General features: G+C 42.5%; 2 protein-coding genes across 12 annotated transcripts in view; both read right to left on the bottom strand.

Moving 5' to 3' along the window:
• Window positions 1–27,706, bottom strand: part of CADPS2 (calcium dependent secretion activator 2) — a 360,741-nt gene that overhangs the window by 224,271 nt on the left and 108,764 nt on the right. For all 11 annotated transcript variants that reach the window (XM_053405611.1, XM_053405613.1, XM_053405612.1 and 8 more), the window contains exons 3-4: window positions 15,196–15,528; window positions 1,068–1,148 (exon numbers count right to left, since the gene is read on the bottom strand). In XM_053405611.1, coding sequence (XP_053261586.1) covers window positions 1,068–1,148; window positions 15,196–15,528 — 414 coding nt within the window. The remainder of the gene's footprint in view (window positions 1–1,067; window positions 1,149–15,195; window positions 15,529–27,706) is intronic.
• On the bottom strand, window positions 19,893–21,228 carry RNF148 (ring finger protein 148). Its single transcript, XM_053405625.1, has one exon. The coding sequence runs from the start codon at window positions 21,012–21,014 to the stop codon at window positions 20,022–20,024; it is 993 nt and encodes a 330-aa protein (XP_053261600.1). The 5' UTR covers window positions 21,015–21,228; the 3' UTR covers window positions 19,893–20,021.

The raw sequence follows: 27,706 nt of genomic DNA, 5'->3' as shown, positions 1-27,706 counted from the left end.
TGTTGCTGTTGTAAACAACCGAGGACAGGTTGGAGCTGTGTCTAAGTCAGAGACAAAGACACAACAGAGAGTTGCTAGCCAAGGTAATGCAGATGCACTCATTCCTTGGAAACCAGACAACCAGAGAGGTACACTGGGGAAACCAGTGGCGGGGAGTTCCAAGGGTGGAACTGAAACAACAGGGGAGTGTTATGTGTATAACAACTGTTTGTTTTCTTCTCTGGATCATGCTTTGCTTGCTGCAACACGCATTGATTCTTTTGGGGGAGGATGTTACGAAAAAGGAGCAATGCAGAAGCAAGCACCAGGTGGCTGGAATGGTAAACAGGATGTGGGTGTTATTGGATTGTACCGTGGGAACCAGGGACAGTCTATTCACTGCTCTGAGCGCCGGATGTTAGCTCAGAGTGACACATGACCCTGTACTGGAAGTACATGGGTGGAGTTTATTCTCTCTCTGCAGTTGGAATCAGAGTGTACAGACGTGTTTCTCTGTACTGCTGAAAGACAGAAATAAAGACATGTAGATATATTTCTGTCTGTCTCTTTCCCCCTCCCTGGGGGAGGAGTGGTGTGTTCTTCTTCACGTTGAGGAGAATCGCCGATTGGAGACCTCCCTTGATCTTGCCGGGAGTCGCAGACAGGAGGTCATAAGGATTCAAGCCGGGCACCTGGAGGGTGGCCAAATTCCTTTGGACTAAGCTGTGCTCTGCTCGCTTGAATTCCGACACTCCCTTCAGATGTCAAGGAAATAAACAACTATCTGACTTTTAGAAGACATCTGAAGGTAGTCTTGTTTAGGGAAGTTTTTAATGTTTGATGTTTTATCATGTTTTTAATATTCTCTTGGGAGCCGCCCAGAGTGGCTGAGGAAACCCAGTCAGATGGGCGGGGTATAAATAATAAATAATACATTATTATTATTATATATTTTCCTGGGCAACCAGCGGGAGCCACTGATAGCATCCTAACAGTCCCACTGAATTTATGAACATGATTACAACCTTAAACAGATCACTAAAATATTCTACTTGTTAAAGCTAGAAAGAAAAGAACACCAGACTTACTCTGGCCATTTGGTCAGCCATTTGGAGATGCCCATCAAGTTCGCGTCTAATCTGGGCTGCTTGCTCATCTGCATTGTCCAGCTTGAATAAAAAAAAAAAGGAACACACCACAATATTAAAATAAAGTACTAATCAGACACGGCACACTATTTGATATTGGCATCAACAAAACAAAATTCAGCCTCGGGGGGAGTGCATCATCAGCTTATGTAAACAAGACAGGGAAACACAATGTTGCAAACTCATTTCACGGTCAAGGGTGGAATTAAATATCAAAGAAGTGGCCTTTGACAAATGGCTGCAACCAACGCCACTTCGGAAGCAGATCCATAGACTGGACAGTGATATTCTGAATTCAAAGCAGCCTTTACGATGCCATGGTAAAATAAGGTCAAAATGCACTGAGGGAAAGACTGGAGACTACAACTGGTTTTTTTTTTGGCAGGCTAAAGCACAGTTAGGGTGGTGCTGTGGGTTAAACCACAGAGCCTACGACTTGCCAATCAGAAGGTCAGCGGTTCAAATCCCCACGACGGGGTGAACTCCCATTGCTCGGTCCCTGCTCCTGCCAACCTAGCAGTTCGAAAGCATGAAGTGCAAGTAGATAAATAGGTACCACTCCGGCGGGAAGGTAAACGGCATTTCCGTGCGCTGCTCTGATTTGCCAGAAGCAGCTTAGTCATGTTGGCCACATGACCTGGAAGCTGTACGCCGGCTCCCTCGGCCAATAAAGCGAGATGAGCGCCGCAACCCCAAAGTCGACCACAACTGGACCTAATGGTCAGGGGTCCCTTTACCTTTAAAGCACAGTTGCATGGCACTGCTTTTCTGTTAGCAAACGGAAGAGCAAACATTCATTCTGCATGCTGCAATCCCATCTCTTCAAGCTTCTAAAATTGTACTAGTCATGGCTCACATGCTTTCATGTCTATCTTCAGGACTAGAAACGCGTTTAAAATAATAAGATGCTGAATTCTGCTTTCAGTTCAAACAGGCTGTTTATATTATAGAGTGTATGATCTTAACAACTGCTGTGCTACCTTATTATTTTTTAAAAAGCTGCATCACTCTAAAAAGCCATTTCCAGAGACATCTTGATTATTTATATAAACTCACTGTATACATTTCTGAAGCACAGTACATTGATGAGAATAAACGAATTAAAATAACTCAAAAAGACACTCAGATGACAAGGAGCCTGGGGATATTATAATATGAATGCAAACACACTGTTAATTATGTGACTCTGAGTGTGTTATAAGAGTGCTCTCAGTTTAATACCTCAGGGAGCACCTTGCCACAGCTACCATTCTGACAAGTGCTACACAGAGAAGCAGCTCAAACAGAATCCTAGAGCCGAAAGGGTCCCCCAAAGGCCATCGATTCTATTTCACAGTGCCAAAGACAGCTCCTTGTTAGATCACAGTGTTTTCCGAGCGAAGAACAGGCACCACATACAGTAAGATGTCTCCTGTATTTGGCTCCAAGTGGCTTTGCAGGTTACCATTTTCAGCCTGGTGCCATGTGCTCCTGGACAGTTGGAACCTGTCCTTCAGATTGCTAGGCAATATCTACCATGAATTCATAGTACAATCCCAGCACTAGGGCTGGGCAATGAATCAATATGTTGTCCAAAACCCGTCTGCAGTCCACATCATGATATTGGCTTCATAATTTTTGACCTGTCAATATACTGTGAATTATGGTGTGTGTGTGTGTGTGTGTGTGTGTGTGATGCAAAAATCACAATGTGAAGCTAGCCAATGCCTCTACATAGCTTCATCCTTATTTCAGACATTGTGGTATTAGTACAGTGGTACCTCTGGACACCTCTGGTTGTGTATCCTTCAGGATGTGAATGCGGAAAACCCGGAAGTATTTTTCTGGGTTTCGCCCCCCCCGAGCATGCGCAGAAGCGCTCTACCGCACTGTGCGTATGCGCAGAACAGGCACCTCTGCTTGTGAATTCCTCGGGATCCGACCGGAGCTCCGGAATGGATCCTGTGCACAACCAGAGGTACTACTGTATAACACAATGTTTAGCTGGTGAAAACCAGATATTGAAAGTTGAAAACCAGATATTGCGGCATTAAGCTGGTGATATATAGCGATGTTGAAAACCAGTTATCCCCCAGCCCTACCCTGCACTATTGTCTTATTATTATTATTTACTGAATTTATATACTGGGCTATACCCAGAGGTCTCAGGGCGGTTCACAGAACAATGTTCACAGAACATTGGCGGTTCATACCCCAGTGGCCATGCTAGCTGGGGTTGGGGTGAGTTGGTGTCCAGCAACATCTGAAAGGCCACAGGTTTCCTCACCCCTGCCCTAAAGGTAATTTACAGGTAGAATTCTGTTGGCTGTTTGTGTTCTTCAGAATCTGGAAATCTGAATGCCAACAGAGGTCAGTTCACAAACCTGAGGCAGGCATACTCAAAGAACATCTTCTGTAATGCAAATGGTATCTCAGTATCTTGTTGCACAACTTCCACATGGCACTTCTGAAAGCCCTGGAGTACAGTGGTATCTCGGGTTACAAACACCTCAGGTTACAAACACTTCGGGTTACAGACTCCATTAACGTGGAAGTAGTACCTCGGGTTAAGAACTTTACCTCAGGATGAGAACAGAAATAACAGCGGCAGCGCAGCTGGCTCCATTAGCTAAAGTGGTACCTCAGGTTAAGAACTGCTTCAGGATAAGAACGGACCTCTGGAACGAATGAAGTTCATAACCAGAGGTACCACTGTAGTTAGAAAAAAATGGAATATATTTATAACCAACTTCTGTCTAGAGCTGTGGGTTGTCTACTTTGTGTGCGTGAGCGTGGGAATCCTATATTGCTACTAGCATTGGATGTATAGTGACACGTCTCTCTTGTATATTATCTTCCACATGGTAAACCCAAACTGATCCAAGACTCAACCCCTTAGAATTCAACACATTGCTGCTGGCTTACCTTAAGCAATACATTGAGCTCTTTTAATCGCCATGCAGAAAGTCTTCCTGAAAAGGTACACCTGGCATTGTGTTGAATTACTCATATTGACTTTCATACAGCTTAAATAAAGGTTAAAAAAGGCATTGCACACAAGGCAGAGCCAAGAGATTTATCCAGCTGCTTCTTTTTGTTTGTTCTGAGGGCTTAAACTTTATGCCATAAAGGGTGATTTTGAATTCATGTGGCCAAATGAATGATATCGAAAGCATAGCTCAGGCACTAAAAACCGAAGAACAGGGTCGGTTGTAACTGAAGATTTCAATGCCCCTTTCTCAGTATACGACTCTCTGGACTCGGTCCTGATGGTACAAATGGAACCACTGTAATACAGTACCCCAAAATCCCATTTCCAGGAGGATAACATGGTAAAAGATATCAAATGCTGAAGAGAGATCAAGAAGCAGGAGTGAGGTCACATTCCCCCTTGTCCCTCTGCAAAGGTCATCCATCAACGAAACCAAAATTACTGGAAATGAAATACAAATATGGCAGAATCTTCTAATACAGGCATCCCCAACCTGCGGCCCTCCAGATGTTTTGGCCTACAACTCCCATCATCCCTAGCTAACAGGACCAGTGGTCAGGGATGGTGGGAACTGTAGTCCAAAACATCTGGAGGGCCGAAGGTTGGGGATGCCTGTTCTAATGAGAATCTGGTTTGACATGGAAATATACTTTCCCTTCCAGATTATAGATGACCTTGATTTTTGTGATGTAAGAAAATATCAATAGATTCTGCCATTTCAAGAGCACACGTTGGGTGTTCTTACTCATGGGATGAGAATCATTTGGGGGCAGGGAATGGGGCTTTACTCATGGGCCCCACCCATACACTGGGGCAGAGGTTCTGAAAGAGGGAGCTGTTCCACCCATGTAACCTCCCCACTTGAAATACAGCCCTGATCACCCAGGGTTCTCAAGAGAGATGGGCATGTCGGTCAATTTCTGGTTCTCTTAGTTTCTCATTTGGTCAATTCTGGTTGCCAAAATTTCCATGCAAGTTTGTGACTTTTTGACAACGCTCACAAAAATGTATCAGGATTTTCATGCACGTTACTCTGAATATACTCGTTAGTGTACAATTCTGTCTACGATACACATACCTGCAGGACCACTTGGCTCAATCTACCATATTTTTCACCCTATAGGACGCACTTTTCCCCCTCCAAAAATGAAGGGGATATCTGTGTGCGTCCTATGGGGCGAAAGCAGGCTTTCGCTGAAGCTTGGAGAGCGAGAGGGGTCGGTGCGCACTGACCCCTCTCGCTCTCCAGGCTTCAGGAAGCTATCAGCAAGCCTGGGGAGCCCGCGGGAGTTCCCGCAGGGCTCCCTAGGCTGCAGATAGCAGCCTGCTGCCCGGATTGCGGGGCGCGCTGAAGTAGAGTGCCCTGCGCTTCGGGCAGATATCCTTTTCTCCTCTAAAAACTACGGTAGGTGTGTTTTTAAAAGCTCGGGCTTCCCCCGCGGCTGGGGGGGGGAATAATTTTTTCCCTCTTTATTTCCCCCCCAAAAAACTAGGTGCGTCCTATGGGCTGGTGAGTCCTATAGGGCGAAAAATACGGTAATGCATCTTTTATGTTATTTTCATTAATATATGCATTTTAATGCACGCTTTACCCTAGCACGTGTATTTCTGCACACATTACTTGAGCTGGTGAAAGGCACTGAAAACATTTGGAGAAGTGCAAACTCTGAAGGAGGCGGTGTTCCAGTTTGGGTGTTGTTTCAGAGAGTGCAGATTAGGTAATTTTGCCTTTAAATGAGAACTGCATGAAAGCTTTCCCCCATCACAAATTCTAAATGACATAGGGAGTCTCTGTACCTAGAATACAATCCCTGCGACAGATCTTCCCTCGGGGGGCGGGGCAGGCAGGAACGTCACAGAGGAAGTGGGGCTTATTTTACTTAGTAAAATAATAATCAAGAAATACTTCACTATAAAGTACCATATTTTTCGCTCTATAAGACGCACCAGACCACAAGATGCACCTAGTTTTTGGAGGAGGAAAACAAGAAAAAAAATATTCTGAATCTCAGAAGCCAGAACAGCAAGAGGGATCGCTGCACAGTGAAAGCAGCAATCCCTCTTGCTGTTCTGGCTTCTGGGATAGCTGTGCAGCCTGCATTCGCTCCATAAGACGCACACACATTTCCCCTTACTTTTTAGGAGGGAAAAAGTGAGTCTTATAGAGCAAAAAATACAGTAAATACCACAACATAATGTTTTCATTTGGGTGCCTTCTAAACATGACTAAAACAGCACAATTCCAAGCACAATTCAAAGAGCTGGTGCTGACCTTTAAAGCCCTAATTTCAGCAGGTTTATGCTTGAACATGACCAATTTTGGAAATCTCCAGTACGTTTCTGAGCACAATTCAAAGTGTTGGTGCTGACCTTTAAAGCCCTAAATGGCCTCGGCCCAGTATACCTGAAGGAGCGTCTCCACCCCCATTGTTTAGCCCGGACACTGAGATCCAGCGCCGAGGGCCTTCTGGCGGTTCCCTCACTGTAAGAAGTGAGGTTACAGGGAACCAGGCAGAGGGCCTTCTCGGTAGTGGCACCCACCATGTGGAACGCCCTCCCATCAGATGTCAAGGAAATAAACAACTATCTGACTTTTAGAAGACATCTGAAGGCAGCCCTGTTTAGGGAAGTTTTTAATGTTGATGTTTTATTGTGTTTTTAATATTCTGTTGGGGTATAAATAAATGAAATAATAATAATAATAATAATAATAATAATAATAATAGCTATGTATGTAGCAATGAGAGAAACTCTCTGGAAGCTGACACTATGAGAGATTCAGCCCAGCATTTCACCTCGGGAGGAATTTTACTATTCTATCAGACCTCCCTCATCACATGAAGTGTATAAACAGGAGAACAGATCTTCTTAAGAAAAATTGTCACAAACATAATTTTAGCCTAGTCTATTCTGTTCTTGCCGCCGCCAGAGCACACAGCTTTGTCAATTTAATTAAACCAACCATAGCAATGAAACTAATCCAGCCTAATCTCCTAAAATCCATAATAATGGAAAACAGGGTGGATAATCTCTGCTTAAAATGAACATGGATGATCATCCCAAGACACCAGCAAATTAGTTTCTCCAATTGTGTGCTTCAGTTTGGAGGAAGCCTGTGACAAAAATCATCAGCATAATGTAACAGATGTTTGGGTAGCTCCTCAATGACCAATGTAACATTTGTATGCATCTTCACCTAATATCTTGTGTTTTAACTGATATAATTTGAACTTCAATTAGCATTAAACTATTTGTTTGTTAATTGCCTTGATCTTCCCTGCAAAAATACAGTGGTACTTTGGGTTACATATGCTTCAGGCTACATAAGCTTCAGGTTACAGACTCCGCTAACCCAGAAATAGTACCTCAGGTTAAGAACTTTGCTTCAGGATGAGAACAGAAATCGTGCTCCGGCAGCGCAGCGGAAGCAGGAGGTCCCATTAGCTAAAGTGGTACCTCAGGTTAAGAACAGTTTCAGGTTAAGAACGGAACTCCAGAACGAATTAAGTACTTAAACCGAGGTACCACTGGAATCAACAAATATGCTACAGGTAGCCTTAATGGTTTCTTTATATTGTGTTTTAAAATACGTGACCACACGTAAGAGTTTAGAAACATCAAGAATTTATCTATAACTTGAAAAAAGTGTTTTCTTTAAAAGCATGAATCCTTTCCTCCCCATCTGTGGCAATATAGTTAAAGTGCTAATGTTTCATGGGCAAATGTCAAACTTATGTGACTTATTATTGGAAACTGTGGGGAAAAGTTTTTCTGGCAAATGACTGATGTTAATGTGACCAATGTAACATGTGACAGTTCATAGATAGTCACCCACAAATAAGTGCCTCCAAATCAAGACCCCATGCATTCACAAGGGGTGTGTGTGTGTGTGTGTGTGTGTGTGTGTGTGTGTGTGCTAAGAATCTCAAAGAAGAGATTAAAGTGAAAACATATCCATTTTTCTTTTCACTTGGCGCAAGTCAGAAAGCAGGTGTTTTTGTGACCAATGTAACATGCTCAACCAAGTTAATTTTTACTTCCCTAAGTTCATCTGATTTTGTTCCTAACATTAAATTTATCATCAGATCACCAAATAAGATGGAAAAATATCAATACAATAAATGGTCATTAACCGATTCTCTGTTTCCTTGGCGAAGCCTTTAGCTGAACTTTAGAGGGGAAACAGGTATGTCATGCTTCTGGTTGTTTTTATTCACATGTAAAATGCCATTTTAATTGTTTTTAAGCTTGTTTTATGGTTGCAACTATTTTATAATTGTGTATTTTCTTGTTGTAAGCCATCCTGGGACCTTAAGGTAAAGGATAGGCAAGAAACCCAGTAAAATAAATAAGTAAAACCACTCACCTTCTGTAATCAATAAAGTTGTGGCCTAAATTCTGTCAAAAACCAAAACTAAAATTTGAGTCACATGTGAATTTATTTAGTGGGGAGGTCTCTGGGTCTGAACACGCAAATAGCAACCCTATATATTATTATCAATTCATACCTAGAACAAGAAAGCACTTTTCATTCACATGTTGATCCACCTCTTAAAAACAACAACAACGACAGGCAGAATAGTAGTAAGCAGAGAAAGTTATTGCCAAAGGCCCAGTGGTAATAACTCTAAAACTGTGGCATCAAGTCCTGCTATGCTGAAAAGCAGCATCAACAAGAAAATTTGGACGTGGGGAACAGCTCACAGCAGCATTTCCTCTCCCACCTTCTGTCACAGCAAGCTTCTTAGGTTCAGAAGGAAAAAAACACACAACCCACACACATCCTTAAATCTGCATGTATTTATAGCGCCTCTTTTCCTTCGGTTATACAAATCAAGAGAGTATGCTCCAACTTTGGTGAAGTAAATGTGAACTTAGGCATCCTGCATTAAGGACATCACGTCTGCACAGTGCTGACCCCAGATGCCCGTCAGCTTCTGTAATTTCCTTGTCTTCTTCTTTGGCAATCATTCGTAGTCAAGTAAGATTGTCTTCCGTAAACACGGTTTTAACGATGAGTCCGTAAGTGGCTGTGGAGGCCAGTTCTGGATCCACACGTCCTTCCACAGTGGGGACATAGGTTTCCGGGCAGGAGTTGATCATGGTGAGGGTTTGCCAAATGTGCCTTCCTCTTAGCACATTTCTCCCTTTTGTCCTGAGTTTGAGTGTCTTCAAAGCCCATGACACCTTTGAGCTTGTTTGGAGGTTCTAGCAGGGGAGCGCAGCTATCGTATACCCTTGACTGAAGAACGGTACACTCCTTCTATCTGGGATGGTCGTCCTCTTCCACCGAGCGCGCAGCTTCGGGAGGGACGCACATGGAGCGGTGAGGGAGGAAGGGGACACCCGCCTAGCCAGCCAGATCAGCCGAATCAACCCTGGCGATCAATGGGGTGACAGATGTCGCATCCAGATCGCCCTCACATCCTGTTCTGTTTTTATTTTGTTTGGATATTTGTATGAAAATTGGGGAAATCGTGGAAGGGAATTTAGGCCGACTTTAGAAAAAGGTTTAAAGAATAAGCAATGATGTATAAATATGAAGTCTATAAGGCAAAATTGGTTGTTTTTTTCTAAAGAAGAACTAAATATAAAAAGGTTTAAAAATAGGGATAAGAACTTGTTGAACCAACAATCTGACCTGGAATACAAGAGGGAGAGGTGTGGGGAAGTCAGGGAAATATGTCATAGAAAATAAGGATTGTGAACTGTATGTGTTTTTAAACTTTTTTTGTTTTTTCTCTTTTTGATTTTTTATTGTACTATGGTGGAAAATCTTAATAAATATCATTTTTTTAAAAAAACAAAGCCCATGACACCTTTGGTAAAGGATGTTCTACAACTGGAGCACTCACAGGCCAGTGTTTTACAGTTTTCAATGGTATACTACTGTACATTTCTTAAGATTTGCCTTGAGAGAGTCTTTAAACCTCTTTTGTTGACCACCAGCATTACACTTTCCATTTTTAAGTTCGAAATAGAGTAGTTGCTTTGGAAGATGATCACCAGGCATCCGTACAACATGAACAGTCCAACGAAGTTGATGTTGAAAAATCATTGCTTCAACACTGGTGATATTTGCTTCTTCCAGTACACTGGCATTAGTTCACCTGTCTTCCCAAGTGATGTGTATAATTTTTCAGAGACACCATTGCTGGAAGCTTTCGAGGACTTGGAGATGGCGTTTATAAGTGGTCCATGTTTCACAAGCATACAGTAAGGCTGGTAGTACAATAGCTTTGTAAACAAGCATTTTGGTTTCCCAGCGAATGTCCCGGTCCTCAAACACTCTGCACTTCAACTGGAAGAAAGCCGCACTTGCGAAGCTCAGGCGATGCTGGATTTTGGCATCAATGTCGGCCCTTGTGGAAAGATAATCGCCCAGGTAGGAGAAACTGCCTTGTAACAACCACAGAGCACGCATGTCCTGACCCCGCTCACAGGAACATCCTCCATTCATGGCTCCTTCAGGAGCCATTGGCTAGTCAAACCGCATTCTGCGATCCCAAGTCTGTGCTTTTGATCAGGAAAACATGCTCATGACATCTCATGCCAAAGGCAACATCAAGCAAACCCGTCATGTAGCTGAGGCGTCAAGACTTCTTAAACCTCTTCCTCTGGCAATTTAGCAAGCAGCACAACTGTAGGAACGCCGCAAGCAGTGAAGCTGTACAGCACAGGAATATGTGGATTTTCCAGGTGGAAGGTCAATAGGGACAAACTGAACACAGGCAGTCAGAATAAATCACAGCTTTCAAAGCCTCTGTGTTGTGGTTTGCTTACAAGCGTTGACCTTAGCTGTGTTTCATGATGAGGTCTGCTAGAATTGGGACTTAATATTTGGCTTCATATGCAGTAAGAATTTGCCTTGATCTGTAAATTTGTCATCTAAAATTAAGGATCTGGGAAAGTATTCAACTACGATGGATACCATAAGAAATTATAACTGGCATGGGAACAACAATAAATACCAGGCAGCACACACATTTCCCTCACTAAGGTCAGCATTCAGTAGCAAATAAAATAATCAATTTTGCTGAATGTTGAGTCGGGTAATAATTTAGGAACTGGTACCCTAATGGGATAGTCCTTTGATTCAAACAGAAAACAGAACAAAACACAGTCCTACTGTTTGCCTCTACATAGTTCCATCCTTATTTTAGACAACGTGATATATTGGTACATCACAATGTTTAGCTGGTGATATATTACAATGTTGAAAACTAGATATCGTCCAGCCCTAACCCCCACAAGGTAGGTTAGGCTGAGAGACAGTGACTGGCCCAAGGCCACCAAATGAGTTTCGTGGCTGAGTGGGGATTTGAACCCTGGTCTCCACGTCCTAGTTTGACACTGTAACCAAAATACCACATTGTCTCTCTATGCCAGGCATCCCCAAACTTGGCCCTCCAGATGTTTTGGGACTACAATTCCCATCATCCCTGACTACTGGTCCTGTTAGCTAGGAATGATGGGAGCTGTAGTCCCAAAACATCTGGAGGGCCGGGTTTCGGGATGCCTGCTCTATGCTATGTATCTTCTCCCTCTCAGGAGAGATGTTGGTCAACAGTCCTCAACATTTCTTCCCATTAAATAAATGGTTAATTTGAGAAAATATATTTGTCGCTCCACAGGGAAACCAGGATAGCTTAGGAACAAATTCAGATACCAACAGAGCAGGGTGGATTTTAAAATAATACCATCTACCTTTCTTTATCATTAAGCAGTGGCATCTTGAACCTGAAACCAGAGTGAATCCAACTGGTCATGGTTACATTATTTTTACAAATGGGTGGCTCTGTGTTCTACCCATTTAAAATATTCTCAAATCCACAGCCCTGTAGCAGGTGCTACAAAGTTGTCTGGCAAACTTTCCACACCCAGCTGACCCATATATACTCTGGGCCCTGAGATCCTGGCACAGTACTGAAGTAAAAATAAATAAATACATAAAATGAAGAGATGTTTTCTAGAAATATTGGACAGATAGAAAATTGGCTTGTTATTTTTATTTCATATGTCTGGGCGGAATAACAACTTCAAACAATTTGTCCCCCAAGCTGAGTTTAAATTCCAGCCAGGGAAATTGGGCAATATATTCAAGCGACACAGAGCCCAACATTCAAATTTGGACTCCTGAGTTCCAAATCTAACACTTCAGCTTCCGAATATGATCCCAAAGCATACTGCAATCTGAAACAATTTTCTGTAAAGCCACAGTGTGTGCCACTGCTAGAATACTGATAATAAGCATTCTGCTTATGGGACGGGATGCCTGACAAATCGTGTCCTCCTACACACACCCAGAGATCACCTTCTGACACTCCTCTCAGGTTTCCCTCACCAGAAGTAGCAGCTACTAGAGAGCTCTCTGTTTGAGGAATGCCCTCACCAGAGATGCGTCCCTGGAGCCTACAGTGTTGCAATTTTCAATTTTCCAAGTCTTTCCAGTTGTAAACAATGTTTGAGTACTTGTTCAGATCCACACACTGCCTTGCCGGGTCTACCTTGGGTGCATCCTGTTGCCAGCTTTGTTTTATTTTAGACTGCATGCTTTTAGGCTTTATTTGTATATCTTATGTTCTTATGGGTGTGTTTACTCGTGTGTTTCTTATGGTGTGTGTTTACTTGTAAACCACCCAGAGAACGTTTGTCTATTGGGAGTTATATAAATATTGCAAAACAGAGAATATTGCCTTGAGAACTCTTCCCAAGTACTGGATCTTTGCAGAATACCAAGTAACCAAAAGAATCGATCGCAGCATTAGAAGTCGAATATCACTCCTTCAACCGACAAAAGGTTTGATCCTTGTGTGGACAGGTAATAAGAAAAATAGCTCTGAGACCTTCACTTCCACTTAGAATTACAGTGGTACCTCAGGTTAAGTACTTAATTCGTTCCGGAGGTCCGTACTTAACCTGAAACTGTTCTTAACCTGAAGCACCACTTTAGTTAATGGGGCCTCCTGCTGCTGCCATGCTGCCGGAACACGATTTCTGTTCTCATCCTGAAGCAAAGTTCTTAACCTGAAGCACTATTTCTGGGTTAGCGGAGTCTGTAACCTGAGGCATATATAACCCGAGGTACCACTGTACTTCCTTTATCTCTTTTTGATCAGTAAAGGTAAGGTAAAGGACCCCCGGATGGTTAAGTCCAGTCAAAGGAGACTATGGGGTTGTGGCGCTCATCTCGTTTTCAGGCCGAGGGAGCTGGCGTTTGTCCACAGACAGCTTTCCATGTCATGTTGTCAACATGACTAAACCACTTCTGGCACAACAGAGCACTGTGATGGAAATCAGAGCGCAGGGAAATGCCATTTACCTTCCCGTCGCAGTGGTACCTATTCATCTACTTGCACTGGTGTGCTTTCAAACTGCTAGGTTGGCAGGAGCTGGGACAGAGCAATGGGAGCTCACCCCATCATGGGGATTCGAACCGCTGACCTTCTGATCAGCAAGCCCAAGAGGCTCAGCGGTTTAGACCACAGCGCCACCCACATCCCAATGTTTCGTGTAACACACCACTGGTTTCCAAACATATCCATACCTGCTCTCCTCCTTCTGTTTGGTACAGGTGTCAGAGGTCTGTCCATTTTGGGATATTCCATCCCCACCCCAGTAAACCTATATTCCATCCCATATTTTACACAAAGGGCCCCCAATTCTCTAGAAAGGCTTTCTAGTGGGCTTCAAGTAGCTCAAAGGGGAGTAGATGGAAAACCTCACTTCCATGAGCCCAATGGTGCAAGCCAGTGAAAATTAATTCTGAGTTCTGGTAATTTCACACTTAGGAGTCAGGCCACAAACATCATTAGACACAATCCATTTGGAGACCTCCGAGATTTGTGAAATGCCCAGCAGAAACTATTCCATACAAATGATGTACTGTCCCAAGATTTATAGATTTACAGACCCTGGCTGTTTCCCCACCCACCCCAATACCTCCCCGAAAGTCAAAATTAAATCTCCACCAAACAGAAATTGGACCAGACAGTGTAATCCCTTTCATAACAAACCCTATTCTACAACTTATCCTAGGCGATTTCAGAAATTTCATCGTGAAATGTTTCCATGGCAATATGTAGATGCCATTAAAATACCCAAAGATGGCAAATTTCGTTCCATCAGTGAGAGTGTGCAGAAAATGGTCATAATGCAAAGCATCAGAATTTAAATTGAAGATAAAAAGCTAGACTAGGCAACGCATGAGAAAGTTGTGGAAGGCAAATATAAAAAAAAGTATACCCAGAAAAATGTATTGAAAACACAACGGACTGGAAGGCACTCTTTTTAGTACAAGTATTTCCCATATTATAGGCTGACTTCTCCAATTTACTATTAGCAAGATAAGATCAAGGGCATTTCTATTGATGTTTTCCTTACTGTTGTGTTACACAAGGAACTTAGATCATCACCATTTAAATGAAAACAGATCACTATTAAAATTGTCTGCTCAAATTGTCTGCACTTGACTGCACTCCTAGTTGCCATTTTCACACTCGCAATGGAAAAACAACTACTCAGAAAGAGAGAAGCAATTATTTCTGAAACAGGAAAAAAGGAACTATATGAAAATTATTTCTGGAGCAAGAAAAGAAAAGAAACGTATGACAATCAGCTACAGATAGATGCTGCACATGACTTTTCTATTCCTGAGTACACTTGGCCAAAATAACACCGCCATGATATGTGGCACACATGCAGGCAGAGAGGATGGCTGAAAAACACACACAAGCAGAAACACAAGGAAGGGCACATGGAGAGAGATGCAGACACAGCTAAAAATTTGGACTGACCCTCACCAACTAACAGCTCATTTATGCTCTTGTGAACAGATAATCCTGGTCTGCTGCTTAGGCCACATCTGTCCTGCACCTTTAAAGCAGCACCACAGCCATGGCTTCCCCAAAAAACCCTGGGAACTATAGCCTGTTAAGGGTGCTGGCAGGAGATCCGTAATTCCCCTCACAGAGTTACACATCTCAGCATGGTTCAACAACCAACCCCTCTTCCCAAGACAAGTGAAGGGCAGTTTACATTTGGTCAACTGGTCAACCTAAGAAGGAAAAGTCTACAGAACTGAGAGGAACTCCTTACTTGGCAGCCATTGTAGATCAACTGATGCTCCAGTTTCTTGATTCCCAGAATCTGCTGGAACATTTCATAAAGCTGCTCTTTGCTCAGAATAAGTTCTGACACGGCACTTAAAGCCATCCTGTTGGGCATTTTGCTCAAGTCCTCCTCTCCCCTGCAAATGGCGTCATATTTGGCTATCCAAGAACTCAGCACAGTCTCTTTGCTTAATCCATCGATTTCAGGCAAACTCCGAACCCTCTTTTCTATGTTCTTCTTAAACACATCTCTGAAGTCGTTCGCCGAGCATCCTCCACTGTGGACCATCCTGGCAACTCGATCACTCCTGAGAAATACCTTTTTTTTAGAAAAGAAAGAAAAAAGTGGAATTAGGAAAACAAGCACGTAAAAGCATAAGTGTGAGAGAGCAAGAAAAGTCACCACTAACACGTCACGAAGGAAAAATATTTCTGTATTTGAAAGCTGTTGAACATTGCCTACACTCATCAAATGTTTTTTTGTTTCCTTGCTTCAGGATAATGGTTCCAACTACTATACAGGCCAAAGCTTGAGCAGCTGAAGCCATTGCTAAAACCTGCCATTTATATGGAAAAGAAACTTGGCTACAGGGACTGTCTCAAGGAATACAGCTAGCCAAGCTCCAGTTGCATGAACTGTTCTCTTCCACATGTATATGTCCCTCCCATGAGGCATGGAGAGTACATTCAGGAGCACTAAAATAAAATTTAGCCCAAAGGCATCTCGCAAATGCAATAGACACTGTACTTCTTCTTCCCTGCTACAGCCCTGCTTGCCAAAGTGAGAAGAGTTAGGTCAAATAATACTTTGCAAAGATTGCATGAAGCTCCCTTTCTACAGAATTTGCCAGATAGCTCAGCCCAGTCTGCAGATCATTTCGAAATTGTGTTTATTTCAATGGATGCTGCAGTGAGCACCTCATTCTAATGCTCCAATATACCTTTGAAGGATCAGATTTTAACGTCTTGCTAAAAATTCCACCCAATTCCCAAAACTTAAAACCAGCCAGATTTTCACTCCAAATATCAACACTGTAATTCAGGTGCTTAAGGGAGTTGTGTTAAAATTATGCAGTGTATCTTGTGAATACTTTAAGAAGTGCCAAAGGCTCAACATCCCTTTAATAATACAACACCTGCAACAAATTTCACCTATTCCTTTGCACTACAATTGGTTTTGCTTGTTCTCAGCGAAAGCTTCATGTCTCCAAAATCTACTTGACTAGATTTGTGATGTCCATTTACCAAGTGACCCCATATTGGCCAGATGACCAGTTAAGAAAGTAATGCTCTCATTGTCTTTTAATTTCAGAATTATGATTCCTGTCCCATAAAGTAACTACACAATCAGCAGTTGAAGAGAAAGCAACATAACACAAAATGCAGTTAACTTTTTTTCCTATTCAAAGGAGACTGGCAGTCCCTCCCCAAACCGCCCCACAGTCCACCCTAATATGTCCTTTATTGCAAGAAAAAGGATTAAGCCAGCTGAAGAGAGATGTATGAGGCTGGTAAGCATCTTTACGCTCCAGGCCCTGAGGTACATAAAATAAAAACATGCCAAGTTGCATAAAAAGCTTTTCCTTTTGCTTGTCCTTTGGTCACCCTGATGTCACAAGTGACTTTTTCTAACATGTCAACAATCTGCAGTTTATCACACCATCTGCCGGAGGAAAAATTGTTGGCTTCCTTCCAGAAGAGGGAGAGAGCAATGCTTTCGTTTTCAAATTACTGTTTGCCTTTGACTAAACCCAGAGAGCCAAATCTAGCTGGTTATGCAGCAGTATCACGGCATCGCTCCTGTTCACAATGGGATCCAATCCAATTCATAATGTGATCACCCAGGTGAGTAATCCAGGAAGAAGAAAGAAGCAGAAATAGGAAAGAAAAATAATGTGCAAAAAGTGCATGGCAATTAAGAGGGCTTTGCGGGTTGCGAGGTACGGGAAGAACTTTTCCACATCAATATTGGCTGGGGAAGTTTTTCCTGCTGAGGTCCCCCAGAGCTACTTTTATCCCCCAAAACTGAACTGCAAAAATATTTTCTGCAGCCCTAGTAACAAGCCTATCTGTTCAGTGGAAGAGCAGAGTAGCACTTTAAATTAGGTGCGGTATATGAGTTTCTGTAGGTAATAATCTCCTTCATCAGCTGCAGAAATGGATAGAAGCAGAGTGGGATGTCAGCTATCAGCAGATAGAGAAAATGGGATATCCCATTTTCATTTACAAAGATATCTAACCCCCCCCCCAAAAGAGCGGTATTAAGCTCAGCATGCAAAAATGGAGGATAATAAAGGCAATCTGCGTCTCTGTAATGTGCATAAAACCCATAGTCTCTCTTCAAAGCCAGATTGCTACAATCAAATTCTAGTACAAGTTCTCGTTCCGCTATCATATATTCCATTCGTCCCCAGAACTGATCTTCTATAGAACAGCTACCCTGAAGTCTGAATTTGTTTCCAAGAAGCTTAAAATACTTACCAATAGGCTTCCTAAAGGTTTTGGGGCCTTTATATTTAATATATGCCCACTCAGCCCTTGCCTTAAGGTCAGGTGATATATAATGTCAGAGGGCACTTAATACACATTATTAGTTAAATTGTATTAGTTGACATGAATTGCACTCTTGAGGCCTCTTATTAGTGCGTTGCTGCTGTTGATTAAGGGTCAAAGTTGGCATCTCTGTCTGTTGCAAGGCTTGGTTTCTAGCTACAAAGTGAGTGAGGGTCTTTTAAAAAACAGACGTCTACGTTTCCCTCCAATTTATTTATTTAAATAATTTTTCTTCTTTAAGAACGATTTTTATGCCACCTTTCCGAGTCAAGCGCAGACAAGGCAGCTCAGAACAGGAAAGCATTATACAATCACTAAGAAAAAGAAAATCAGTAAAATTGTCAAGATTTAAATGTTCAATAAAAATTTCAGTACTGACATAAAACACTGAATTAAGGGTATTTCTCCATGGCAAAATTTAACACCATCCATAGACGAACCCAAGCTATGTATTGTGTGCGACCTACTAGCTGTTTATTAAACCAAGGACACTGGGATGGGTGATATTATTCAACTCCTAGCAGGATAAGATTATAGGTGTCAGGCCATGATCTGAAGAGAATAACAATGGAATGAGACACCTTGATAAATCTATGAGGCTCTGGGCTCAGTCGGTGTCCCAACAGAGACTACCTGAAAACTCATAACTAGCACCTTGAGTTCCCTCATGAAAGAAATCTGGGATAGAAATGTAACAAACAATATGACTGTAATGCCTTGTACAGCCTGGAGATAGGACTCTGATCATTTTGAGTGATGTACACACACACTATTTATTCACTAAGGGCATCTACTGAAGTTCTTCCTGGTTGTGTTGCAGAGGGCAGAAGCACATCTTGCAGTAACCAGAAAAATGACATTTTCTGTTGTGGTGCGATGATTTAGATAGAGTAGTCTAGGCTAAGAAATAAGGCATGTGTTGATGAAGACGCACCATGGAAAAAGTACTAATTACCAAGGCCCTTTCATGGTTTATTGACACTAGTTACTGGTAATTTTTTAAGTTACATTTTGTATTGACTGACAGTGCTGCTGGGTTTTATTGATGTTATTGTATTTTAAACGGGTGTTACTATAAACAACCTTGAGATGTTTCCATAATAGGAGATTCAAAAATATTTTATCAGATAACTAATAAGGAGTTAAATAGATTTGAGGGTGTGTTTATATATATATGTATAAAATCTAATCTGCAGATTAATATAGAAAAAGATGGAACAGAATTATGGAAAAGCCAAAGAAAACAAAGAATTCATTTATGTATGCTACAACAGCGGCAAGAGTCTTGATAGCACAAGGATGGAAGAATGAGGAAACCCCGACAAAGGAACAGTAGCAAGAGACATTGATAAACTATGCAGAATTGGCTAAACTGACATACAAACTGTGAGACAAGGACAACTGTGACTTAAAAGAAGAATGGGAACTTTTTACAAATTACTTAAAAAGACAGCAAAATGAACTGGACTCCTTGGCAGGTTTTGAATAAACATACACAAATTGATTGATTGATAACATGGTAGATAGACAATATAAGGATTTATACAATTTATAATATGCAGAGAATAACATGTGTTGAGAAATCAGAGAGAGGAGCGGAGGGAAGTCTCAGGGGCGGGGAGAGGGAAGGTTTGAAGGGGAGGTGGGGGGAAAGGGGGAGAAATAATGAATGTGATACATTTTGGTATTTTGTTATGTTGAAATTGTTAATAAAAAACCTTTAAAAAAAAGAATTATGGAAAAGCATGTGTGAAAGTGAGATAGATCAAAGACACTAGATTTGTCCATCTCTAGTTTCCATTGCTCTTTGCCACCATCTATTTTGGACCATGTAATACAAAAAGAGTTAAAAAGGAAAATGAATCACCTTTGAAGTTTAATTGTTAATAAGTTACATTCAAGAGTCCTCTTTAGGGAAAGTTATTTGTGCTACCGCAGCTGTATGTTATAAAACTCAAAGAGATTCAGTTTACAATTTTGAAAAGATGTTTCGATTTGCTTTTTTAAAAAGAAAAAAAGGGAAAAAACAACCCAAAAATGAATTTAATACATACAACCTTGGAGAAGCTCATGAACCTAAAGCAATATCTATTCTTGTTGAACTAACAGACATTAAAAACTGCACAAAGGTAGAAGCAAAGCTTTTTATTTCACATATGCTTACGCTTGATTTTTAGGAATGAGACAATCAAGCATGGAAAAAGTTGCTTGTCTCCAGAATGAGCATTTGTTGCATTCCTTCACGAACTCATGACAGTCCTATTGCTTAGGAGAACTGATCATGGGAGAAGCTTCATTTGGCCTTTGACTACCCAATGACTCTGCTTCAGTTGCAATGCTTCCCACCATTCGGAGCATGTCCCATTTACACACAGGACATGTCTGGTGATTCAGAAGCCAAGGATCAACACAGGCTTTGTGGAAAAGATGTCTGCAGTGCAAGACACGGGTTATGTCTTTCGGCTTGTACATTTCCAAACACACTGCACAGCTCTCTCCACTCGACCCAACTTCCTTGTCATCCTTCTTCAGTGTGCGAAGCTCAAGATCATTCATGGCCTTACCGATATCAAGTTCCTGCGGCCATCTCTGGACCGGGTTCCTGGATCTCCGCAGCCTTGCGGCAGAGTAGCAGGTGCAATATGCCACAGCGAGGGAGGCAAAAACAAAAATGGTACCCATGTAATGGGTTATCCATGGGTAATGGTGCTTCCCAACATCAATGGTTACCCTCACTTGGATGCCATTCTGAGCCAAATGCAAAAGATCTATGCCTTTCAGGTTGCTGATCATAACTGAGACAATATCTTCCGCCCCAAAGTTATGCATGGGAAAGATAGCATTGCCTGTACCTGGATAATTATAGATGATCACACCGGCAGCTCCCTTTTCTGCGGCCACCATGATTTGCTTTGCAAATGAACACCGTCCCCTCATGATGAGAGCTAGCCAACTGTCCCCATTCGCTGGCTTCTTAAAATGTGTTAAAGAGCTACAGACGTTTTGATGCAGACCCTCCGGAGGCACCACAACCCCAGACACCTTCTTCAAAGGAGAGGCTCTCGCAAACACTCCGTTTTCCAAAATCTCCCACAAAGTCCGATTTGCTACTAGGAACGAAATGTTAAGATTGGCAACCCAAAAGGCGTCAGCTCCCGAGCTGTGCATACAGAGGGCGAGGAGGAGCCCAAGGTGCAGGTAAAAAAGAGGTGTTGCCCTTCCTCTTCCAACAGCTGTCCCAGGCATGCTCATGTTGACACCTGCAAAATAGCTGCTGAATCAATAATGCAAGACAGGACAAAAGTCGCCAGCATGCCAAAGCTGAGTCGCTGCTAGCAGAGAGATTTTAAAAACCTATCCCCCCAAAATTGCAGAGAAGCGACCTCAGCAGGCTGTCCAGGCTTAGATACTTGGCAAAGCTTTATGGCAGGTGGCATCAAGCAAAAATCAGGGTGGCTTTTCCTCCGGTGAAGTAGCTCATTGTTACGTAATGAAATTATGACATCGTGGACAACTCTGCCAATTAGCACTGACTTAGGACGTGGTCTATATAAAATCTTACTGGCTCAGCATCCAAATACCCTTTTGGATGTGGGTGGCACTGTAGTCTAAACCACTGAGCCTCTTGGGCTTGCCGATCATGTCGGCGGTTCGGATGCCCACAATGGGGTGAGCTCCTGTTGCTCTGTCCTAGCTCCTGCCAACCTAGCAGTTTGAAAGCATGCCAGTGCAAGTAGATAAATAGGCTCCACTGTGGTGGAAGGTAAACAGCATTTCCGTGTGGTCTGGTTTCTGTCACGGTGTTCCATTGCGCCAGAAGCGGTTTAGTCATGCCGGCCACATGACCCAGAAAGCTGTCTGTGGACAAACGCCGACTCCCTCAGCCTGAAAGCAAGAGGAGCGCCACAACCCCATAGTCGCCTTTGACTGAATATAACCGTCTAGGACTCCTTTACCTTTTACCTTATACTTTTATTATCCCCTCCCCCACCACACAGAATCCGGATGTACAACTAAAGTATTGCATAGTGTGTAAATCAATGTTCACAACCTTCTGGGTAACTTTTACTGGAGGGTTTGGCATCTAATAGAAGTCTGAAGGTATGTGATGCTGTATTGTTATAGCTTAGGTGAGCAGATAGCAACACACACAACTGTTTTTCGCTGGTGCACTTTAGTCTATGCAATATTCCACTGTCAGGTTCAGGCTCTCTCTGTTAGAGAGCTGCAAAAAATGACCCCCCCAACTCTGTGTTCGTTGTTAGATTAACGTGCTAACTGGCAAGGTATGAAAATGCCGCCAGTTTTCACTCTTAAGGTTTTGACGTATGAAGGTCTTAATGGCTCAGGACCCCAATATCTTCTGGCATATCTCTCCTTATATGAACCTACTCAGACCCTTAGATCTTCATCCATGGCCTTTCCCTGAGGCTCAGAGAATAAAGGGACCCTTTCAGCCGTAGTTCTTTCCATCTGTGGAACGCTTTCCAGTGAGGTCCGCCTGGCACCTTCGCTGTCATTTTTGGGGGCACCAAATAAAATCTTAGCTCCCCTGCCCCACTGACTTTTGAAAAGTTATACTTTTGCTGTTAATGTACCGCCAAAGATTTCTGTAGGTATTGGGCTGGAGGTATTGTTCTATCTATTTTTATGAATTCCAGCTAGACCGTGACTGGGGCTGGTTATAAGGAGCATATAACTCCCTTGCTACAATTATTCCTCTGGCTGCCAGTCTGTTTCTGGGCACAATTCAAAGTGCGGGTTATGACCTATAAAGCCCTATATAGCTTGGGTCCAAGCTATCTGAATGACTGTATTCCCTCATACAAACCTGCCTGGGCTTTGAGATCTTCATGGGGGGGCCCATCTCTCAGTCTCGCCACCCTCCCTGTCATGCTTGGAGGAAGAGGGCCTTCTTGGTAGCTGCTCCCAGACTTTGGAACACCCTTCTCAGAGAAGTTAAGATTGGCTCCTTCCTTCCTTGTTGTTCTTCCGCCAGCAGGTGAAGACTTGCTTGTTCCAATAAGCTTTGGGGGAACTGACTGTTGTTTTTTAAAGAAAGGGCTGGTGCTGTAGGGCTTTTATTCTAATTATCTGTATTTTTTAAAATAGGTATCATATATATTATTTTAATTCTATTAGTCTTCAGTTGCTTTTAATGATGGCTTTGTCCATGGTTTTAGCAGTTTCTGCTTTATCCGTGAGCTGCCTTGAGTCTGTGTCTGGAGGAAAAAGTGGGATATTACTACTACTACTACTACTACTACTAATATTAATTTCCTTAGAGGCCCTTCTGAGTATCTTGTTTGAGGGGTCCAATAAAATCATTACTAAATAGGTGGCAAAATATCTGAATGTCTGTTAGGGCTGCAGGGATGGTTAAAAAAGCTAACCACCATAGCAGCTCTAAGAGATGTTCAGATATTTTGTCACCTATTCAGTAACTGGTTTAATAGACCCCCTTGCCTTTTTTGTTCCTCAAAGGCTTCGATGATGTATTTTTTTACATGATCTTTTTAGTGGCTGGTTGACCATAATATGTATTTGACTGACTGCTGCTACTAGGGCTATCAAATATAGTTAAAAAGAGAAATAACATTAAATATGCTTCTCATATGGAGGTGATGCTAACCCTCCATTGGCATTGTAAGTTGAACATATGGATAGAGACTTCAACACAACAAAAAGTGAAGAGGAGGAGCCATATGTTTTTGATTCCTCCTCTTCACTCCCTGCCAACACACTCTAGGAAAGATGAGGCAAAGGCTCATGCACTCTTGGGCTAAAGCCAGGTATCTGGGATTAACCATGGAGCTTTCCTCCCAAACACATTTTTGCCTAGCATTATTTTTCAGAAATTAAAAAGTAGATGCATATGTATCTCAACAGAGAAATGGCATTCGCCTCTTTAGTTTTGTCCTCCTTGGGAGGAGTAAAGCAAAAATGCTTTCAACAAGCAACCTGAACTAGTGTGCGATGATCGATCTCGTGCTTATGGATTTAATTGAACAGAGTCTCTGGAGAAAATAAAATACTTTGCAAGGATATATGAAATACTTCCTGAACTAGGAGGCTTCACTCAAGACTGTTGTTCTCACACATGAGCACAGCCATCTCAGAAGCAGATTGCTGAATATATTCTTCTGTGAAATAAAGTAATTTTGAATCTGTGAGCTGCTGAACATACACTTAAGATTTTAATTAACGGTCCCAGCTACCAGTAGCCTCCAAGGCAAATCATTCCCCCCAATAAATATCAGTTCTTCACCTGTTTAGTGAGGAGAATACTTTTATACATGCTTTCTGAAAGTTAAAGCAGTGTTGGAAGCCTCACGAGATACAAGCGATTTCGTCCCTCTCAGTTCCTTTGGATAACAGCATGGTTGCAAATAGGGCAAATGCCACGCTTTAGCAACCAGCGGTCAATGCACCTTTTGTGGAAGATGTGCCGGCAGGTTAAAATACGCACTACCTCTCTCGGCTTGTATGTCTCCAAGCACACCACACAGGTCTCTCCTGCTAGATCCGTTTCGTTCCTTTTCAACTTGCGCAGCTCAAGCAAATCTACAGCTTTGCGGAGTTCCGCCTTTGCTGCCCTGACACTCCTCTCTTCCTGTCTTGCCCCAGTCTGCCCCGGAGTGCAGCACAACGCTGCGCAGGCAACAAATGCCAAAAGGAGGAAGAACAAACACAGGTAGATCTTGTAGAAGCACTGCATAGCTCCCACTTCGATTACCGCAGTGACCTGGATACCTTCCTTAATCAACTGCAAAATTGGGTTTCCTTTCAGGCTGCTAATCATGATGGTGGCAATATCGCAGGCATCGTCGCAAGTCAAAATGAGAATCTCTCTGTCTGGATGCGAATGGTCATAAATAACAACACCTGTGGCACCTTCTCCTACCGGTGTCTTCCTTCTGCCTTCAGAAGCATCACCTCCTCTTGCAACGAAGGCTATCCAGGACTCAGTGTCTGGTGGTATACTGAACTTAGCTCCCACTATGTAGGCACCTTTAGCTTCTGTGGGCATCTTTAACTTCACCAACAGCCCTACCATCTTCTTTGAAGGGAGGTTCTCCTCAAAGGAAGCTGGATTTTGTGCTACTGATATGGCCCACTTCTCACTGTCAAGGGTTAGATTAATATAGCCAACAGAGCAACTTGCAGCTTGAGAGTGAGGCACACCAAATATTAGGGAGAGGCTGAAAGCCATCTTCCAGAAAGAGGAAACATTTATTCCACCATTGTTGAGAAGTTTCATTTTTCTTTTGCAAGCGGCAAAAATAAAAATCCAAGCGATGACTCACATGGTCAAACAGCCAAGGCAGCATGATGAACAAATATGTCTTTCCATATTTGTAGAAAGATCAAAAATCTCATTGACTAGAAAGGCACCTCAGACTCTAAACCTCACAAGCACGTATACGTAGAATTTCAACCCCCACTCCCCTTAACTCCATACCAGTAAGACAAAGAACCACCACCATAGATCACAACAAGCACGTCTGTCATCAGGAAGACAGCTGTAGCCATTGTGACATCAGAACTGCCTCAAATGACCACTCCTTCCTTAGCTTACACATATTTTAAAGGGAGGAGGGGAGAGAGAGGAGGAGAGAGAAGAACAAAGAAACGACAGGTCCACAGGGAAAAATAATACACACCTTCAGTCCAAATTCTTGAAGTATGAAATAGGTAGAGCTCCTTACAGAGATGTTTTCATTTGGGGTGGTGCAGACCTCATTCCTTGAGATGTCTGCTGGTGTTTTTTGGTGGGTAGGCCTTTACTGGTCAGAGAATTAGAATGATCAGGTATCCTTTTTTCTAGCGAATACAGGTGTATGGTTTGCATTGTGTCCACAAAATCAAGTTGATGGTCCATGTATGGGATCATTGAAACCACCAACCATTTCATTTCATGCTGTGTACTTTTTATACAGACTACATAATGGCAAGATGTCAAATCCTATTCTCTCTCTCTTTTCCTCTGATATTCTTGACCTGAGCATCAATGCCACTTTTGTTTATATCTGCCCCTTTAAAATATTGGGTGAGGTGGTTGTTTCTACTACTTTGACAATTTAGAGCACGGTTAGGCAAACTAAGGCCCAGGGGCTGGATCTGGCCCAATCACCTTCTAAATCTGGCCAGCGAACGGTCTGGGAATCAGCGTGTTTTTACATGAGTAGAATGTGTGCTTTTATTTAAAATGCATCTCTGGGTTATTTGTGGGGCATAGAAATGCAATCATTTTTTTTTTCAAAATATGGTCCGGCCCCGCACCAGGTCTGAGGGACAGTGGACCGGCCACCTGCTGAAAAAGTTTGCTGACCCCTGATTTAGAGAAAGAGCCTATGCCGTGATTATTGTAAAACAGAGTCAAAGCTCTCTCTTCCAATTTTCCAACAGCCTAGGAATAATCTTGATGTCTTGTTAATTTTTAAATGGGACTGGTTAAAAAAAGAGAGAAGTGATTGTATTCTTCTTATAACAACAGTAACAGTTTCAAGCAACTTTTTAGCACAGTGGAAGGACTTGCATGAATGTTCACATTCAGCCAGTATCAAAGCACGCTGCACCTCCCAAAGACTTCTGAAAACTAAGTTTACCCCTCACAGAGCTATAATTCCCAGCACCCTTAACTACATCTCCCAAGATTCTTTGCAGAAGTCATGTGCTTTAATTGTATGGTGTGTACACAGCCCACAGTCAACAACATTGGTGTGATTCACAGGAAGCTTTGAGTCTATTGTAACTACTGTGAGAAGGTAAACAGTGAAATAATAATCCCTTTATAGTTCTTCCATGAAGTTTTCTGGCAGTATAAAATTTCCTGAAAAGTTACAGGCTCAGTTCTGATGTAAATTCTGCCATTCAAAGTGTGGTTTATGAAGCCGAGAATGAACATCATGGTCCTTTCCTCATAATCCCAGCAAATTAACCAACATTAAACTAGAGCTCCCCATTTCACTTCTAATAAGGAATTCTGCTTTCAAAGAACCAGGATCTCCACATCTAAGCTGCAGCCAATTATTTGGTCCATTTGTCTCTTTCTGCCTTCATAAACCCTGACTTGTGTACATTCAGGTCTACAAACTGGGATATTCCAAGTGGGAATCAAGGCTGTGGGGTGAGCTAAAGAATGGGAAATTGCTAAAGGCCTCTGGTGGATCTCTGTACCATCTAGGAATAAACATTGGAAAGTATCTGGCACTTCTATGCAAGCACCATTGAAAGCAAAATATACTATGAGATACTAGGTAAAACACAACCCTGAAAATCACACATGGAAAAAGGCATGCATAAATAAAGTAAATAAATAAATTTTATTATTTACACCCCACCCATCTGGTTGGGTTTCCCCAGCTACTCTGGGCGGCTCCCAAGAGAATATTAATAATAACAACAAAAAAGCAATCAAACATATAGGGCTGCCTTCAGATGTCTTCTAAAAGTCAGATAGTTGTTTATTTCTTTGACATCTGATGGGAGGGTGTTCCACAGGGCGGGCGCCACTACCAAGAAGGCCCTCTGCCTGGTTCCCTGTAACCTCACTTCTCGCAGTAAGGCAACAGCCAGAAGGCCCTCAGAGCTGGACCTCAGTGTCCGGGCAGAATGATGGGGTGGAGACGCTCCTTCAGGTATCCTGGGCCGAGGCCATTTAGGGCTTTAAAGGTCAGCACCAACACTTTGAATTGTGCTCGGAAATGTACTGGGAGCCAACGTAGGTATTTCAGGACCAGTGTTATATGGTCTTGGCGGCCACTCCCAGTCACCAGTCTAGCTGGCGTCTTCTGGATTTGTTGTAGTTTCCAGGTCACCTTCAAAGGTAGCCCCATGTAGAGCACATTGCCATAGTCCATACCACCAAATGTTTTTGTTAAGAAACGAGAAAACAAGCAAGCCATTGACAAAATAACAGAGATCTGCATTATGGATCGGCA

The sequence above is a fragment of the Podarcis raffonei genome, chromosome 10 (assembly GCF_027172205.1).
Source record: "Podarcis raffonei isolate rPodRaf1 chromosome 10, rPodRaf1.pri, whole genome shotgun sequence".
In the NCBI taxonomy this organism is placed as follows: Eukaryota; Metazoa; Chordata; class Lepidosauria; order Squamata; family Lacertidae; genus Podarcis; species Podarcis raffonei.
Note: the sequence above shows the minus strand (reverse complement) of the source record. Positions and strands in the feature narration are given on the sequence as shown.